General features: G+C 46.3%; 1 protein-coding gene across 5 annotated transcripts in view; it reads right to left on the bottom strand.

Annotated features, from left to right (window-relative positions):
* Positions 1–456: 456 nt before the first annotated feature.
* The window catches only part of ARHGAP26 (Rho GTPase activating protein 26), a 485730-nt gene continuing 468468 nt past the window's right edge, over positions 457–17718 (bottom strand). For 4 of the 5 annotated variants that reach the window (XM_029215618.1, XM_029215622.1, XM_029215621.1 and 1 more), the window contains exons 22-23: positions 15590–15681; positions 457–6475 (exon numbers count right to left, since the gene is read on the bottom strand). In XM_029215618.1, coding sequence (XP_029071451.1) covers positions 6387–6475; positions 15590–15681 — 181 coding nt within the window. In that variant the 3' untranslated portion in view covers positions 457–6386. The remainder of the gene's footprint in view (positions 6476–15589; positions 15682–17718) is intronic. The other variant, XM_029215620.1, reaches the window with a different exon arrangement.

The following is a 17718-nucleotide window of genomic DNA, read 5'->3' as shown; positions in this document are numbered from 1 at the left end:
CATGAGCTGGCCTGGGACAGCATGTTACAAGTGACTGATTTACAACCCTGGGGGACACGCCCAGCTGTGTGGTGGGACTGTCTGTATTTTGGCTCTTTATTCCATCCTGTGTTAATGAAGTTCCAGAAAATGGTTGATTTGACGATCAAATTTAGGGAGAATAAAATAGGTATTGCAGGAGATAAAGTCAGAAACATTCATTGGAATGTGACTCTTTGGGGCTTAACTGTTTAACATGCATGACAGCTTCCCCTCAAGTTCACGAGCAGTTGACCTCTCCCTAAAGGAAATCAGAGCTCCCCAGAGCACATCAGAAATCAGCACTGTGGTTGTCACCAGTGACCTCAGGAGCCCAGACTTGTGATCTTTGATCATGGTCTTTGCTTATTTGAAAAAAATATTAAAATATGCATCCTGTCAAAACTTTATCAGAAACTCAAGAAACAAACATACCACCAAATGGAAAAGTCATTTAATTCAAAAATCATACTTCCACTAGTTTCACAGGGATTGTCACATAAACCAACCAAAAGTAAGAAAGCCAAGTTTCAGAGGCCACCCAACAGAAACTGTATTTTCTTTACAGATATGCTTAGTGACACAAAAGCACATTTTTTTTCTTTTCAAGCCTGAACATGGCAACACTGTTTTATGAATAACAGGGAAAAAGTTCTATTCTAGTCACAAGTTACTTTTTAATTACGAAATAGGATTCTACACACACCAGTCGATATTCAATACTGAATCGAAGTTTAAAACAGTGCATTTATGTTTTTCAAAAAAACATTAAAGTGCCATTTTTAAGTAGTTTATTGATATTACATCACACAGCACTTTATAATATACTCAAAGGTAGCCTAAGTTGTGAATTAAACATGCAAATATTTTCTTCTCCAAAATATGGACAAAATGTCTTTTAGAGTGCTTGTGAACACTAGCCTACTATGAACCCCTAATTGTTTATGAGTTTGATCTTTTTTTCAACATGACTCTTAATAAGTTAATAAGGAATATAGCTACAGATAGTAGTCATCTGATAAATACGAACGAAGTTTTCAAATGGCACTTAAGTTACATCTTTGCTCATTCTGATAGTCAATCTCTTGTTTCTCTGATTCTCCAACTTCAAACCTTAAAGGCTGTCAAGGCTCAGCAACCACCAGCGTAGGCGGGTTTTTCTAGAAGACAGTCTGTATCTTTACATATGTAAATGTGAGCTGTACACATACATACACAAACACGCACTAATACGTACACACTTAAGAATCATCAGATGAACCTCTTTTCACAGGTTCAGGGTTGACCCTGGCATCTGGATACCCAAGGAAGCTGCGTGTAGGGTCTGTTTGGACAATTTGGTAGAAATGGTAGATGTAGAAATGATTGAGGTCAAATGTCTTGGCCTCTCCAGGTAATTCTGACACTTTATCACTGCTCTTGGTTCTCGCTGACTACACTAAATAGAATTTTGATGTAATAGTAATTCCTATACTCACACGGGTCCAGGACTGTGCTAAGCCTTTGCTCTCTAAGGCATTCTGCCTTGAAAAATGTTTTCATCTTGTAGTGTCCTGTAAAGCTTCTGTAAAAAAATTAGCTGTGAACTTTTTATGGGATAGATTTTCCCCCCTATTAAGAACTATATTTATCCCTCTTTAAAAAAATCCAAAGTTCTTCAGGATGGTTTGCCTTTCTCTTTCTGCTCTTAGCATTACTTTATACCCAATCCTTTTTCTCCTAAGAATACAAGTGCTTCCATTAGGAGATCACATTTTAGCCAGGGCTGGCTCTGAATGACGTCTGAATTCTCTATATGGCCTCTCCCTGTGCTTTGGGAAGCTCTTTAGTTAGAGAAGTACTGTAGGTGGTGAAAGGAAACAAGCTAATTATGACTTGGTGGAGTCTGGTCTCAGGCATGCTGTAGGTTTGTGCAAGGTCCATTATTCTATGGCTGTTGTCATTTGGAGGTTACATTTAAAGAAAAGTGGTTCAGCACCCAGAACACCAGCCTGGCTGCCAAACACATTTGAGCATGATAAGATACATTTTTTAAACGCCGACACAGGGTGTGTGAGAGGACACCCAGTTGACTTGAAAGAGATGTGGGGCAGGGCTGTCTAGGTAAATGATTACTGTCAAGTTTCCCAGTCATGACAGATTAACTCCCTAGACAGTATAGCCAGGACATTCCTTTTAAAGTCAGGTAGCTAAGTGGCTGTTTAGTTTCTTCAGGGCTGGCTACCTACTTGGGTAACACGGTTGCTCATAAAACATTCGATGCTAGGGCGAACTGTGAGTGCCATGATGGCCACTGCTGTACCTGGGAGTCCTGGGTCTATAAAAATGGATGTTCCAGACTTGCTTCTTCTGGAAACAGAAGCCAGAGGATGAAAGGTGCCAGTAGACAGTCATGAGTAGTTGATCATGTTATGTTCAGTCGATTATTTCTGTCTCCCCACTCCACAATCATGGATGTTTTTAGAGTCTATACGGTCAAGACAGAGCTTTTGGTGTGACAGGGGTTGCTGTTTTCAAGAGACACAAACTCTGACGGTAGAAGGACTTCCCTGTGAGCTACAGGTATGGCACACATAACTGCAACAGTGGCAAACAGTGAAATCACCTTGTCACTAGCATGACTCTGTGTTGCTAATGCCGGCTGGCCAATACCTGATTGTTCATTTATTCTCCTTCTCTTTGCCTTTCTATCCAAAAAGCACTCAGCAAGAGGACATGAACTGGAATTATGCTGAAGAAAGAAACAAACCAACCCCAGTTTGGTGTGACAGAAGAAAACACACATTGGCTGTAGAAATACTAAAACACTAAGCTAAAAACCGGCTCCAATCCTAGGATACAAAGGCCAGCAGTGCTATACAGGGTCCATCCCTCTATGTCCAGATTTGAAAACAGAAGAGAATATCATCAGTCTTGAGCAAGTCAGGACTTTATTTGCCTGGGCGGTGGGGGAAGAATGTGAAACTAGTTGTCTTCTCATTCTGTAACTACAGAACTCTGCTGAGTACCTGGAGGAGGTGGGAGAGACTGATCTTGATGCCCCCAAAAGACTCAGGCTATGTCTGCCTACCTGATCCCAGGGCCTTCCAAAAGCAACACGAGGCTCCTGGGAAAGCTCAGGGATTTTGCTCAATAGTATTCCACTCTGATACCCTAATGTGCCCCAAGATTCCCTATTCCAGAAGACAGAGTTAGAGGTGGGGAGCAAAGACAGTGGAGGGTAAAACCTTTTTTCAGCCTTCAAGTTCCTTCTTATTTGTCGGCTCATATCCTGAACAGTGTCTCCAGTTCTGTAGATGATGGGAAGGAGGGGAGCCTGGCCAGGGTAAGGAAGCACAGCAGCCATCTGTCAGGGCCCAGCACGGCCCAGAGAAGCTGGGAAGGGGTCTACCTAAAATTCCCATTGGCAGTAGCTCCATTTCCCTCGGCTTTGGATCAGAGGCAAATGAGGAGGGAGGCACATGCTTCCAAGTGGTCAAGCTGGGGCCAAGTGTCGGCAGGTAAGCTTCAGAGGAACTTCCAAATCCAGGGCCTGGGACTTCCGGCCGTCCCCACGTTAGCTCTAGTCAAGGTTCCAATGGGGCAGGTGGTGATTTCAAACGTCCAATGTGTTAAAAGCGTTATGTTGCACTCTATTTGGAAAGCACAGTGGTATAGAGTGTGCTTGTCCCTCTAGCCCCTTTGAACAGGTCCCCAAGCTGTTCAAAGTCCGCAGGGAGTAGGTATAGCCTGCTCATATAGCCTGCTCATCTGTGCCCTTTCTTCTTGGGTTTTCAATGATAGCTTTCCTGAGTCCCATCTCGGTCTTCTCCAGTCTTAATTCTTGTTCCCTGATTCAGTGGTGGTGTCTCGCTCACTGCTGGGTGAGCTCCTGGGTAATAGCTGTGTCATCCTTGGGCTGATGGAATGAATCACAATGACAAACTCCTATTAACTTTAAAGTCATCTAGAAAGCTATAACAGCACAATCTCCACCCCTCTTTGGAGGTTTTTCTTTGTCTTATTTTGGAGCTATAGGGAATCTGAGATGAATAAACATGTTTAGGGAAAGGGGAAGAAGCAGCATGTCAAGAACTAAAGATCCTTAAGAAGCCAGGTTTTCTTGGAACTTAGACACACACATTTGCAAACTAGCTTGGACTCCTTTATAAAGCCTTAGGAGATGCGCGGAAGAGTAAGATACAAGGAGCATGCAATTATCCCGTCTTCTGTCCTGGTACCTTGGGGTATCAAGAAATACACCTGAGAAGAAAAATGAAAAAAAAAAAAAATCTAACCCCTGGCCTCACCTGTTTAAATCCTGAGCTTCATCTTACTACTGGGTAGGAGTTCTTGGAAAAGTTCATTGCCTGAAGATGCTCCTTCCATCTTCAAATCCAAAGCCCAAGAAATGCTCAAAAAACCACATCTGGATAAAGAAGACTGAACACCATTAATGTGTCACGCCCACCAACAAGAGCCAGCAGAGTGTGTGGAAATATCTTCTCCTTCCTCAAGGCCAGAGAAGGGATGATCTTGACTCTCTTCGACCTTGTGTCCCCTCTCTCCCTCGTATACACACCTGTTCAGCAATCAAAGCTTAAATGTGTGAAGCAACTAGCTTATAGAATATCAAATATAAAACTTTGCCATATAGTATTTCAAATCACTCTATTTACACGTTTATCTTTTCAAAAAAAAAATGTAAAAGATACAGTAATTCAACACAATTCAAGTTTTTCTTTTCCTCTTTAAAGTTCCCTCAAGAGGAAATCCAGAAGCAGGACACACTCTGGAACAACGCCACCATCCCGAGGGGCTCCTGTCCTGGAGAGCTTGACAGTCCCTCACTTCGGAGTTTGTCTGCCCAGAATCACTCTTGCAAGGACATTCAAGTGCGGAAATACTGGGACTCTCTTCTTTGGAAAGCCAAGTGAATTTGAAATGTCCAGGCCAAACTTCCCCACCCAAGGCAGTCTTCCACATGACCCAGCCCCTTCTGGACCAGGAAATTCTCTTTCTCAGAAGGTACCCATCCCACCTTCCATGCCCCAACCTTCTGGCGTCCTCCTAAATCACAATGGCTTATGATATTAGTCTCACGCCTCAAAAGCCTGAGAAACAATTCCCTTTTTCTGAGTGGCAGTGAACATGTATGTCCTTTTAAACTAGAGGCCATGGGGTTAGTCCAGGAATCATGCCTGAAAACTGCCAGGGCACCAGTGCTGAGCAGCCCAGGGCACTGCCAGGGGGCTAGTCAGTGAAGGGCTACAGGCAGGCAAGGACAGGGGAAGGGACAGGTGAACGGGAGGGAATGAGTCAGAGGGAGGGTATTCCCCTTTGGGAGGCAGCATGTTGCCCTCTAGAAAGCAGACACTAGTTGCATGGAAGAACAGAAATATTAAGCCTGTATGTAATTTAATCTCAAGAGGTTACTAGAGTTTGTTCCAAATATATCCTGGTGCTGCTGAAATTCATCAGAAAGGGAGCAGTTCCCAGATGCTATTCTATCTGCCCCCAAGTAGACCTTGATCTTCGGCTTCAGGTTGTTGGAAAACCATTCAAAAAACGGCCAAACAGCAGGGAGAAAAAAATACGTCATGCAAAGAGTGTTATTTTTTGGTTTGGTTTTAGAGTAGGTTGGGTTGCCGTGGTTACGAGACAATGGCAGCCCTCGGTGGCAGAGAAGTTCCTAGCTTGGGATATTATGTTCCTAGCTTGGGAGGGGGGCCATGGGGGGGGGGTGTGCTCCCCTGCATGAGAGGACTGGACAGAATTCTGCTGGTGCTGGGACAGCGGCTGCTTGAGAGATGGTGAGAGACTGGATCTTATGTAAACAGCGCCATAACCCTTCTCCATCCTGCATGCAAACAAACAGACCCAGCTGCCTATAGCACGGCAGGTCTCAAGTATTCAGAGGTGGGGTAGAGAGAGTGTCTACTGTAAACAATAGCTGTGGATCCAGACTGGATCTCAGGCCACTGCCCAGCCCTGTCAGAGCCAGCTATACTGCAACCTCCTGGGGACTGCCTACATCTCACTTACTTCCTTTATCAGAAGGTTGGGGTTTGGATGACTACTGAAACAAAATGAGCACCCCACGTAGGGTGCTAAATGAGAGAAATGGCTTTGTAAGCCTTTCTTGTTATCGAAATCAAACGGCCTCCTCCGCTGATTTACTTCTGTCTCTTGCAGTATCACCGCACGTCAGCTGAGATTATCATGGGGATGGGTGACACCAGAGTTCACAGAAACATTCGTGTTGACAGGTAGCAGCAGAGTCAGTCACCCTGCACTTCTCAGCGGCGAAGAGCAACGGCCCACAACAATGGAATCAGCAGTTGTCATGGACACCATGAAAAGCTCAGCAGTTCTGCCAGGGCCCATGGTTAGAGGAACTCCACGTAGTTCTCGGGGATGAGGCCAGTCTTTCCATTCAGAGTCCCCTCCAACCAGCCAGGCTCCTGAGATGGATGCACTGTACAGGAAGCGGGGAGAGAGTGACAAGAAATGATGTTACAGATAGGGTAGGAGATGGATGCATACTGTGTATGTGTGAAGGAAGTTTAGAGATTGGTGCAGTCGCTCGTTAAGTTACATAATTCTCAGATTTGTTTAAACCAGAGTTTCTCAACCCACTGGGGGACCTGGTGAAGGTCATTCTGAACTTTCTCCATAATTAAAAGGGGAAGAGACACAGGCATTCAAAATTCTGCATACAATTTTAGGAGTTTCATGGACTTTCTGAAGTTCCTGGTTTAAACTATAAAGAAGTAACAGACTTCTGCATTTTAGGTTAGAGGTCACAGTTATGATATTCCACCTATATATTTACCTAGCTATCCATCCATCCATCCCTGTACTCATTTACTTACCCAGTGCTGACTATGTACCAGATAAAGTACCTATGGAGGACTGCTAAGAACTAGTCCCTAAAGATACGTAGCTCCTAATCATGCCTTGTACTTCCCTCCGAATCCATACCCTCTGCTTCTAATTTCCTTGCAAATTCCCTCTGCAATTTTTTTTTTATTTTTTTTTTGTATTTTATAGTCTTCAAATAGCCCTCTCGTGGTTCCAACCATACCCTTCTTTAGTTTTCTTTCCTGTCCTCTGGAGTTTTCCTCCTTCCTATACACAAGTCTGAAAGCTGTCTTCTCCCTCTCTCTATTGCAATTTAAAAAACTTCTACCCTTTTGATTTTTCCATATCCAAAGAATATATACCCAATGTTCTGTGATGTCACAAGCCATCTCCATGGAAACTACTGTGATACTGTAAAAATTATATACAATCCAGCTGAGTCTGCAAAGCAGCCAACAGCAGGAAGGAAGAGAGAAGGAATCCTGGACTTGGAGAGGAGGGTTGTTCATGTTTTTTGAACTGGGAATATACAAATCACTCTTGGGCGAGGCAGGACATTTGTTCTTACCGTTTTAGGAAAACTCCAATCCTCCGAGATTGTTTGGAGAGAATGAATTTTCCTCTATTCCCTTCCTAGGCCAATTAAGTGACTTCCTGAGCTTGTTTTAGAAAAGCATTTCCGCCCACAACACTACTATAAAACTCTAGTTTCAGTTTGTAGGGAAATAAGAAAGAACAGAGACCAAAGGAAGTAAATGGAGAAGCAACAGAAGGACACACACTGAGGCTCATAGAAGATCATGGTCAACCTTGGCTAGATCTTGAAGGCTTCTTTAGGAAAAGACAAGGTCAATCATCTATGAGGTGGCCTCCAACATGTTTCCCTGATTTCATATCTCTAGGCCTCGGGAATAAACCCAAGTAGCGAGGGTACTTCGGATTCATGACACCACACAAGGAGGAGTCTGGGGGAGAAGTGCCATGGAAGAAAGAACACAACACAGCTTAAAAGCAACCTGGTCTCTCCGATGACCAAGATCCCCCAGCCTACCGCTAAAATGCTAGCACCCAAACACCCCTGCCTTCTGCCCATCCATCCAGCTCATACTGCCAAGATCACTTCAGTTTCTTCAACCTATCAAGTGATAATAAAACTCTCTCCCCCTCTGTGGGTTCTTGTGAGGGTTCAGGAACCAATATGGAGAAAGCACAGTAAATACTCAGTACAGCTGAGTCAGTAGGAGACCCTGTGTCATTTGATCAGTCATTCAGAATGGTCAGCAGGATCCTCCTGGTAAAAACCAAGTAAGGACCTGGTCTCCACAACCACCTAAACTTGGGGAAATCTCAGATGTTCAGAACCAAAACCAAACAAATCAAACTCACTCCCCAAAACAAAAGACCTAGAAAGAAGAAACCAACCAAACACACAAAACGAAAAACAACAAAAAAAGACAAACGCTCCGCCCCCATTTGACAGCAAAGCTCCTAGTTGACTTGTTGTTCTACCGGATGCACCGAGTCCATCTCTTTCACACTTTCTCCCTTCCTGGCCAGCTGTTCAAACACAGCTCAGGTGCAGAGGTGGTAATATCTGTAAACATTAGAAATGGAATTTGCAGAATAAGGGGAGAATCAGAGGGGACAAAGGAGGCCCTCCAAACTAGAGAACAAGAGATATGTCATGGGGGACGACAAGGGACAGTGCAGCCTTTGGGTCAGATTGCTGACTCAGAGGAGTCAGCAAGTCAGGCTTTAGTAAGGGATGGTACCAGACCAGGTGCAACAGAACCACCTGGATGCTTATTAAAACTGTAGATTCCTAGGCCCCAGCACACATCAGTTACAGCAGAATCTACAGGAGTGGGGCTCAGGGATCTGCATTTTAACTCATTCACATAAAGTTAAGTTATAACTCTTCTGTGCCAAAATGCCTCTGTAATGAGGGTGATAATAAGAATTAACTAATGGAGGACAGAGGCAGCCCCAGATGCCTCTGGCTTTCTGTTGTCTTTTGTTGCCCTTCCTCACACTTGAAGGCTTAGCTGAAGCCCTACCTCCTCCATAAATATCCTCATGGAACCCCATCTACCTGCTCCCTCCCTTCCCCTGGCTCCTGGAACGCTCACAGTACATTCCACATATTAGTCATAGGTCCTTTTTTTTTTTTTTTTTTTTTTTTTAAAGAAGATGTTGGGGATAGGAGTTTATTAATTAATTAATTTATTTTTGCTGTGTTGCGTCTTCGTTTCTGTGCGAGGGCTTTCTCTAGTCGCGGCAAGCAGGGGCCACTCTTCATCAAGGTGTGCGGGCCTCTCACTATGGCGGCCTCTCTTGTTGCGGAGCACAGGTTCCAGAGGCGCAGGCTCAGTAGTTGTGGCTCACGGGCCTAGTTGCTCCACGCCATGTGGGATCCTCCCAGACCAGGGCTCGAACCCGTGTCCCCTGCACTAGCAGGCAGATTCTCAACCACTGCGCCACCAGGGAAGACCCATAGGTCCTTTTAATGCTGTTCAAATGTGTTAAGCTTTGTTTCCCTAACTAGTTTTTTTTTTTTTTTTTTGCGGTACGCGGGCCTCTCACTGTTGTGGCCTCTCCCGTCGTGGAGCACAGGCTCCGGACGCGCAGGCTCAGCAGCCATGGCTCACGGGCCCAGCCGCTCTGCGGCATGTGGGATCCTCCCGGACCGGGGCACGAACCCGTGTCCCCTGCATTGGCAGGCGGACTCTCAACCGCTGTGCCACCAGGGAAGCCTCCTAACTAGTTTTTTAGTGCATTTAATTTTGTATCCTATCACTCAACATTCTTCACTGACTCCCCTCTGGTGAATTATAATGATAGAAGCGAACACGCTACAAATGATGACTGGGAAACAGCCGTGGGCTCAGAGAGTTAAATGTTTATTGACTCACTCGGACCTAAGGATCCTAGCTTGTATTATTATTTTCCCTATTTTACAGATGAGAAAATTAAGGCTCAGAGAGGTAAATTAGTTTATTCAGGCTCCCAACGGTAGAACCAGAATTTGAATCCAGCTTGCTTGATCCCAGAGACCAAGCCCTTTTCCACTACATTATGCCTCTATCCAACCAGAGAATGTGATCCTTGAGGATAAGAATGATGATGCTCATGGTGAGCACATACTAAGCAGTGGGCCCTTTGCTAAGTGCTTCCTCTGCATCACCTCTTTCCATCTTCAGAAGGACTATGGAGTTGGTTCTATTATCCTCATCTTACTGATGAGAAACTGAGGCTCAGAGAAGTTAAGCATCTTGCCCCAAATTACACAGCTGGTAGATGCTGGAGGTGGATCTGAACTCAGGACACCTGACCCTAGGGTCTGTGGTCTTAAGCACTACGACTTTGGCCTGGCCTAATGCTCTGGACATCGAGGATGCTCATCATAAGTACTTGTTGGGTTGAATCGCACCAATGTCCAACCTTCTGAATTGCACCAGTGTCCCATGTGCTATATAAACACACAAGGTGTTGCAGTGAGCTGCCTGGGCAGCTCTCCAGCCCAGCAGGCATATAATAAATATAAGCTGCTGCTGACACGGGCGTGCTTCCTGCCAGCTCCTCTCTCTCAGCTCAATCCATATACACTCCATACACCCCTGCACAGGCAACTCACGCTCTCCCCGCTCCTTCGCTCACGGTGCACAAGGAACAAGTGTGCGACTAAGATCTCTAACGGCGGGCTGCCCCCCAGGGAAGTAGCACTGGCTGGAACAGGTGCAGACCCCCGTGTAGTGGAACGCATGGGCTCATTTAACAAACGTTCATTCAGCACCTACCACGAGCCACACACTGTGCTAGGTCCCTGCATGTAGGGTAGAACAAGCAGATGAGGTTCCGCTCTTGGGGAGGGACCATCTACAGTAAGTAAGCGTGCAATTGTAGGTAGTGATGAGGGGAAGGGAAGAGACGGGGATAGGGAAGTGGGTGGGTGGCCAAGAGTTCGAAAAGCTAAAACCCAAATCACCCACAGGAGCCAGCCAGGCAGTGGGTAGTGCAAGTGTAAAGGCCCCAAGATGGGGAGAAGCTTGTTGTGATTTCAGAACAGTGGTGTGTAAGTTTTTCTTGAAAAGCCGGCTCGTCAATGTGTAACTACTCAACTCTGCCACTGTCTCGCTATAGATAATATGTAAACACAAAGGCGTGAGTGGCTGTGCTCCAGTGAAGCTCTATTTACAAAAGCAGGCAGCGGGCTGGATTTCACTGGCCGGTCATAGTTTGCCAGCCTTATTTGAGAACATAAAGAAGGCCTGGGAGGCTGCTTTGTATCAAGGGAGGGTGAGAGGGGGCCACGCGGCAGGGGCGGGACCTGCAGGTCCTTGTCAATAATTCTAAGAACAACAGGAGGCAAGATAACATGATGTGACTTCCATTTCTCAAAGATCAATCTGGCTGCTGTGTAGAGCCTGGGTTATGGGGTAAGAGTGGACGCAGCAAGACCAGTGAAGCAGCTGGTGGAAACGCCCGGGGGGAGACATGGAGAGGCTGGGGAGGCTGAAAGACTCCGCCGAGGAACCCTCTGGGAACCCCGCTGCCTGAGATATCCTTTATCAGCAAAGGAAACCCAGGGCAGCCCTGCTGTGCACTCACACTGCACCCGGTACCCTGGCAATGAAGGATCCAGCCCATGTCAGTTCTTGATAAAAGTATCCCAAGAACCCAATTTTAGTGAACGCCATGTGAATATTCCAGGTATCACTAATCATGTTGCTTCTAGATGACTAATGTTCCTGAGAACGTGAGTTATTTTTCTTTCCAGTTACTGTATGAGGTGTTCTTGGTGAAATGGCCAGTTTCCTAGTATATTGGCAAGGGCTGACACTGGAGTTATTTCTGAGTATTGCACAGCCATTGCCCACTGCACAAAGTCCAAGAGCTGACTGAGCAGTCTCTCCAGATTCACAGTGGGCCCCTGGAATCCAGAGGCTTGGAGATTAATCATTACGAACAACAGACTTTCCCCTCAAGGTGCCCCTCCCTCTTCCTCCTCCTCCTTTCTTCTTCCTGATCCTGAAAAAAGACAAGACACACACACACACACACTCACTCACTCACTCACTCTAACTCTGTCATTAGGAAACTTTCTTCTGATTGGTCTGATGATTTAATCTGACAGCTACAGAGCATCCAACTTATATCGTCCTTACCTGGAATCTTCAGCAACAAATTACCAAGAGAGAGAACAAGGAAAAAGATCTCTCTAACACGTGAATAGTGCTTACCCCCTTTAATGCCCGATTACTCCTAAAGAGGTGAAGGGATGGGGAAAGTAGGGTCGAGGTAGTATTTTCTAAAAATTGGACATCATAAAATATTACCATCCAACCAGTCTAAAATCTGGATGGACATTTTGTCAGATCCTTCTTCGACTGCAGCTCAGTCAACAGTGTGAGGTGTTGTCTTTGGGGCTTAATTTGGCTTTTTGCTCTTCAGGGAATTGGAAAAGGTCACTGGCATTGCTAGTTAAAAAGAAACTAGTGTCAATGAACGCTGCCCCTGGAGACCATGGGAAGGCGGGGTAAGGCCTCTGACTCTCTCCTGCTCTCATCTGTCCTTGTCGGATTTATGACAATTACTGAGTGGAGGGGCGGGAGTAGTAACAGAACCTGCTGGGAAGGAAAGGACTTGGCAGTTAAAAATCAAGTGTCTTTTAATTTCTTTTTTTGCTTAGCTAGTTAAACCACTTCAAAAAGGAGACTTAAAAACTGAAGAAGGTGGGAATGCCAAATGGTGCAACCCCTCTAGAAATCAGTTGGGCAGTTCCTCCAACAGTAAAACCTAGAGTTACCATATGACCCAGCAAGCCCATGCCTTGGCGTATCACCAAGAGAACGGAAAACCTACGTCCCCACAAAAACTTGTATGCATGTGTCTATAGCAGCATTACTTATAACAGCCAAAAAGTGGAAACAATCAATATGTCCATCCATCGATGAATGGATAGACAAAATGTGGTATATCCATACAATGGAATATTACTCATCAATAAAAAGGAATGAGGTTCTGAGGCTTACTACAGCACGGATGACATTGAGTATAGTGCCAAGCAAAATAAGTCAGTTACAAAGACCATGTACTGTATAATTCCACTCACATGAAACATCCAGAGCAGGCAAATTTACAGTGACAGAAAGTAGACTAGTGGTTGCCTAGGTGGCACGGAGTAGGGTTGGGGTAAATGGGGCATGACTGCTAAAGGGAACAGGGTTTCTTTGGGGGTGAGGAAGATATTGTGGAATTAGATAGTGATGATGGTTGCCCAACTTTAAATATACTAAAACCCACTGAACTGTACATTTTAAATGGGTAACTTGTATGGTATGTGGCTACCTCAATAAAGCTCTTTAAAAAATGGAAGAGGGCTGCGCTCAGGAAGAGGAGTCCCAAACAAGCCACACACACACACACACACACACACACACACACACATACAGACCTTCTGAGAGCTTAAACCAACTCTTCCCCCGGGATCGGGGGTCCTTTGTGTTGTCAGAGTGAAGAGCTGAGAGGAACACGGCAGTCCCTTGCCCATGGGAGTAGTGGACTGTGGTTTAGAGGACAGACCTTTAAGCTCTGGACTCGCCTGTAGATGTAGGCATCTCTCAAACCCTGCTCACCGGTCGGCAGAAGGCCCTCCCCTGTCGACAGCATAGGACATGGAGCCTGTGCATGCACCCACTCTGATTTGTCTGCCGTGCAAACTGTGTCATGTTATGGCTGGGCAGTGACTCTCCCACATCGGCCTGTCCAGGCGACACTCTCCAAGGACATGGTCTTGGACAGCCTTCAGGGGACCCACTCCTACAGGTGTGCCAGGACCTAAAAGCTCTAGCTGCTGACAGGAGAGGCAGTTGGGCTGGCTGTTTGTACACTTTGATTTTTAAAGGACCCAAATGAAAGTCAGTGGAACAAAGGTTTAAGGACAGTGCTTTAGAGGCTTTGAGAATCCTAAGTGAGGATGCAGGCCCAGAAAGCCACACGCAGTTGTAGGCTCATCCCCAGCCCTGCTGGCTCAGAAGGTCGAGGTCTGCCGAGTGGGACCTGGGAATCCCCCAGGTGCTCTGTGACCTCTTTCCCATTCTGTCTACCCATATGCCTGATTACTATCTCTGCCATGCTGAATGCAGGGGCTGGCCACACAGGGGGGCAGTCCCTTTGCATATGGATGCAGTCAAGGCTGTTCCCCAGGAGCCCATCTCTGCTCTGGCTGGGACCTCAGGGCCCTTACAAATAACCAGGACCCAGGGTGTCTAGGTGCAGTACCTACTGCCCAGCTGGGCTGTAGCAGCTAAAAAGGAAAAACTGTCACTGTGAACGATCAGAGCATCAGGGTCTTTTTCTGAGATGGACGTAACGAAATGATGGTCATCATCGTAACAATAACAACACGGTGGAAAGCTTAATATGTGTTGAGTACTATTTTAAACGTGTGATGCACACTACCTCAATTTTCTCTCAAAACTGTCTGGTATCTTTCTATGACAGAGGAGAGGACTGAGGCACAGAGAGGTTAAGTCACTGCTTGGGGTCACACAGAATCAAGTGGTCAAGTCAGGGCCTGCGCTATGGTGGCCTGAATCTAGAGTTCAGGTTCTCCAGTGCTACATGGGAGCCTTGGCTGCCCTGCATTTCTGGGTCTCAGGCGGGTGGTAGGAGGCACGGTCCCGACCTGGGTGGGACCGTGCAGCCGTGATGGGAAAGGAACACTGGGTAGTGTGCACTCACCCCTGCCAGGGAACCCTGCCCCACCCCACCTGAGGTCAAGAAGGGAGGCCCAGAAAATGTCCAGTTCCTGAAACCAGACAGCTGGTTTTTGCTTCCTCCTTTGAGCAAAACAAACAGACCCTTTCACCCAGGGATCCAGAAGGATTAACCCCAAAGGAGAACTACATCTGGAGGAAATCTCAACTGTAACAGAAACTTGGGCCTTTCCCCAGAATCCTGATTTTTCTTGTAGGCAGATAATAAGTTATGACAAATTATAACAACAATTCCATCAAATTGCATTTTGAAAAATATTCCCTTTTTTTTTTTTTTATTTTTAGGGAGGAAAACAAACAAATGAAACAAGGAAATGGTGCATCAAGCAAGTCCCAGGCTCATGGGGCAAGTGCTCCGAATCCATTTTCCCATCAGGATGCCTGTGCACCAGCTGGTGCTTGGCAGGGCTGGTTTCACTGTGGGGTCATCTACCCACTCCCGGCAGCTGGGGGAGGACGAGCAGGAATGCAGCGCAGCTTATCTGCCCGGAGCTCGCCCAATGCCCCACCGTCTCAGAAACAGGCCTCTCCTGCCATGGATAGTGAATCCTACTGAACCCAAGGCTGGGCATAGCCCCTGCGGCTTTAGCCTCCTCCCTGAGCTTCTGACCACTTGCAGGATCCCCGTTCTCCACTCCTTCGTCTCCTCCCTCTGTCCAGCCCCCAGATGCTCAAAGCCTGTGCAGGTACCATCCCATTTAATGCCCACGACACCTCGATGACACTGGCTCTGTCACAGTGAGGAGGTGATTCCACTTGTCCTCTTTTTTTTTTTTTTTCACTCATCCTCTTTTGATAGTGGCTCCTAAAGCTCTGCCGCTGCTCTGTTATTTTGGGAAAAGACACCCCACCCCAGCCCATGCTCCTTTTTAGTCTTACCTGTTCTGTTGAGATTTTCCTTAGGTAGAAAGGAACTTTGACAACTCCAGTGATTTATTTGAGAAACTCACCATTATCGAAGACCGTCCCTGCCGTGAATGAGAGCTCTGAGTCGTGTTCCGCTTTGCAGGCATATAAGGCTTTTGCCTTCCGGAACGGTGTGCTGGGGGAAAGCAGTTTATTTAGCATTTTTTAAAAACCCTCTGAAAGATATTTAATCTCTCTTCCTCCCCCTTCCCTGCAAGCCACCGAGCCTTCTCTTATGGGAAGAGCCTGACAAGGCAGTCAGATGGCAAAACACGAGGTGGAAACGTTGCAAAGGTCACCAGAGCAGAAACGAGAAATATACAGAGAACAGCCATAAGCCTGGAAAAACCACACTTCTCGTGGGCTCACCTTGTGCCAAGTTTAAACCTGACTTGTAAGAGCTGAACAGTGGGAGGGCAGGCTGGACGCCATTTCTGGAGCAGGACTAGCTAGGGGGGGCAGTGGAGGCAGGAAAGAACCCCTAACTCTGGAGAACACTCACCGCAGACCCTGCTGAAAGTGGCCAATGCTCAGTGAGTCAAAAGGAGAAATTCTAGCAAAGCCAGGTTTCAGCTCCAGGCCCCGGGCTGATGTTGGCTCTCCCACATGTTACTTATTTCTCATTGGGCTGGTGGAGCAGGTTTCCAGAGCTGCAACTCCCGGAACCCCAGGGTAGGGCAGGGAGCAGACAAGGTGTGGGTGTGAGCGGTTACACACGTGTGCGTATGAGCATACGTGTGCACTCGTGTGGGGAGGAAGAAGGGAGAGGGGGCATGATGCAATTTTTTTGTGCCTTTCTCATCCCAGGAGTGCTGACAGCCACTCTCACTGCGAATCAGAATCACTTTAAAAAACGCAGATGTCTGGGTTCTACCCTGACTTGCAGATATCAGTATTTTTATAAAGCTCTCCAAGTGACTCTCATGAGCAACCAGGGCTGAGAACCATCCTTCCAGAGCAGGGGTTGGCAAACTCCTTCTGTAAAGGGCCAAACAGTAAATATTTTAGGCTTCATGGGCCGTATGGTCTCTGTTGCATTTACTCAACTCTGCATTGTAGCACGAAAGCAGCCACAGGCAACATGTAAATGAATGAGTGTGGCTGCGTTCCACCAAAACTTTACTTACAAAACACAGGGGGCAGGCTGGATTTGACCTAATGGCTACAGATTGCTAACCCACATTCTAGAGTGCAAGTCGCAAGTACTGGTAAATCAATTTTTGCTTTGATATCCAACCAGTCCCAAATGAGCTATGGACTTCTCAAGGGTCAAAAGAAAAATGACATTTAGCAGTCAAAAGTTGGCTCTTTATTTGCTGAAAGCAATCTCTCTCTCCCTCAAAGCCAGCATATTTAGGGGCTCTAGGGCGGAGTAACAAAAGAACAAGTAGGTCCTCTGGGTTAGACAATTATTCAAGGGATATATATTATTTGCTTTCTCTTTATTTGGCTAATGGAGAGCCTCAACGACCCAGGGATGCTAAACCTTCATGGCGCATTTATTTCTAGTGGCTGAATGAGTTTTAGCTGAGCCATGGTTGGTCTCAGGTAAATCCAGAAAGGGTCAGAAGAGGCAGGGCACTTTGGATCCTTATGGAACTGATGCTCTTAGAGTCACCAAGTCCAGCTTCCCTCTGGGAAAGAGGAGCCATGGATGTTTGGAAACCTATACCAGGGCCAGAAACCTAAAACTTTTAGTCTTGGTTCCATGAAAAGGAAAGATGACTTAAAGGGTCTGTTGTATAGATAAATGGTTATCCAGAATTTGTTGCCAGGGTACAGTTTACTGGTGTTCTCGCCGGTCTTCTAGTAGCCAGGAAATGATAACTGGGTGGGAGAAAACTGGGAAAGTGGGAGAACACGAAGTGGGTTCGCTGGTAGTGAAGGGAAAAAGAGCCTTTAGGACATAACAGCTCCAACTAGAAACCAGCTCCTCCTGTGTACTTATCATTAATGTCACAATCAAGTTCAGGACAAGGGGCACATTCTGTGATCTAACTAAAGCAAGTCTGTGTGTTGGCCAGCAAGGGCCAAACAGCCAATGTGCCGCTAAAATTTTGTTTTTGTTTTTGGAGGGAGTAGGGAACAGAGAGGAGGAGTCATCTGGCTGTGAAACGTGTTAAAACAGCCAAAACTCCGTACGGACAGGCAAGTGGAGCCTGTGATGACATGG

The sequence above is a fragment of the Monodon monoceros genome, unplaced genomic scaffold (genome assembly GCF_005190385.1).
Source record: "Monodon monoceros isolate NGI ecotype Baffin Bay Population unplaced genomic scaffold, NGI_Narwhal_1 Super_Scaffold_12, whole genome shotgun sequence".
NCBI classification, from domain to species: Eukaryota; Metazoa; Chordata; class Mammalia; order Artiodactyla; family Monodontidae; genus Monodon; species Monodon monoceros.
This window is presented reverse-complemented; position numbering and strand designations above follow the sequence as displayed.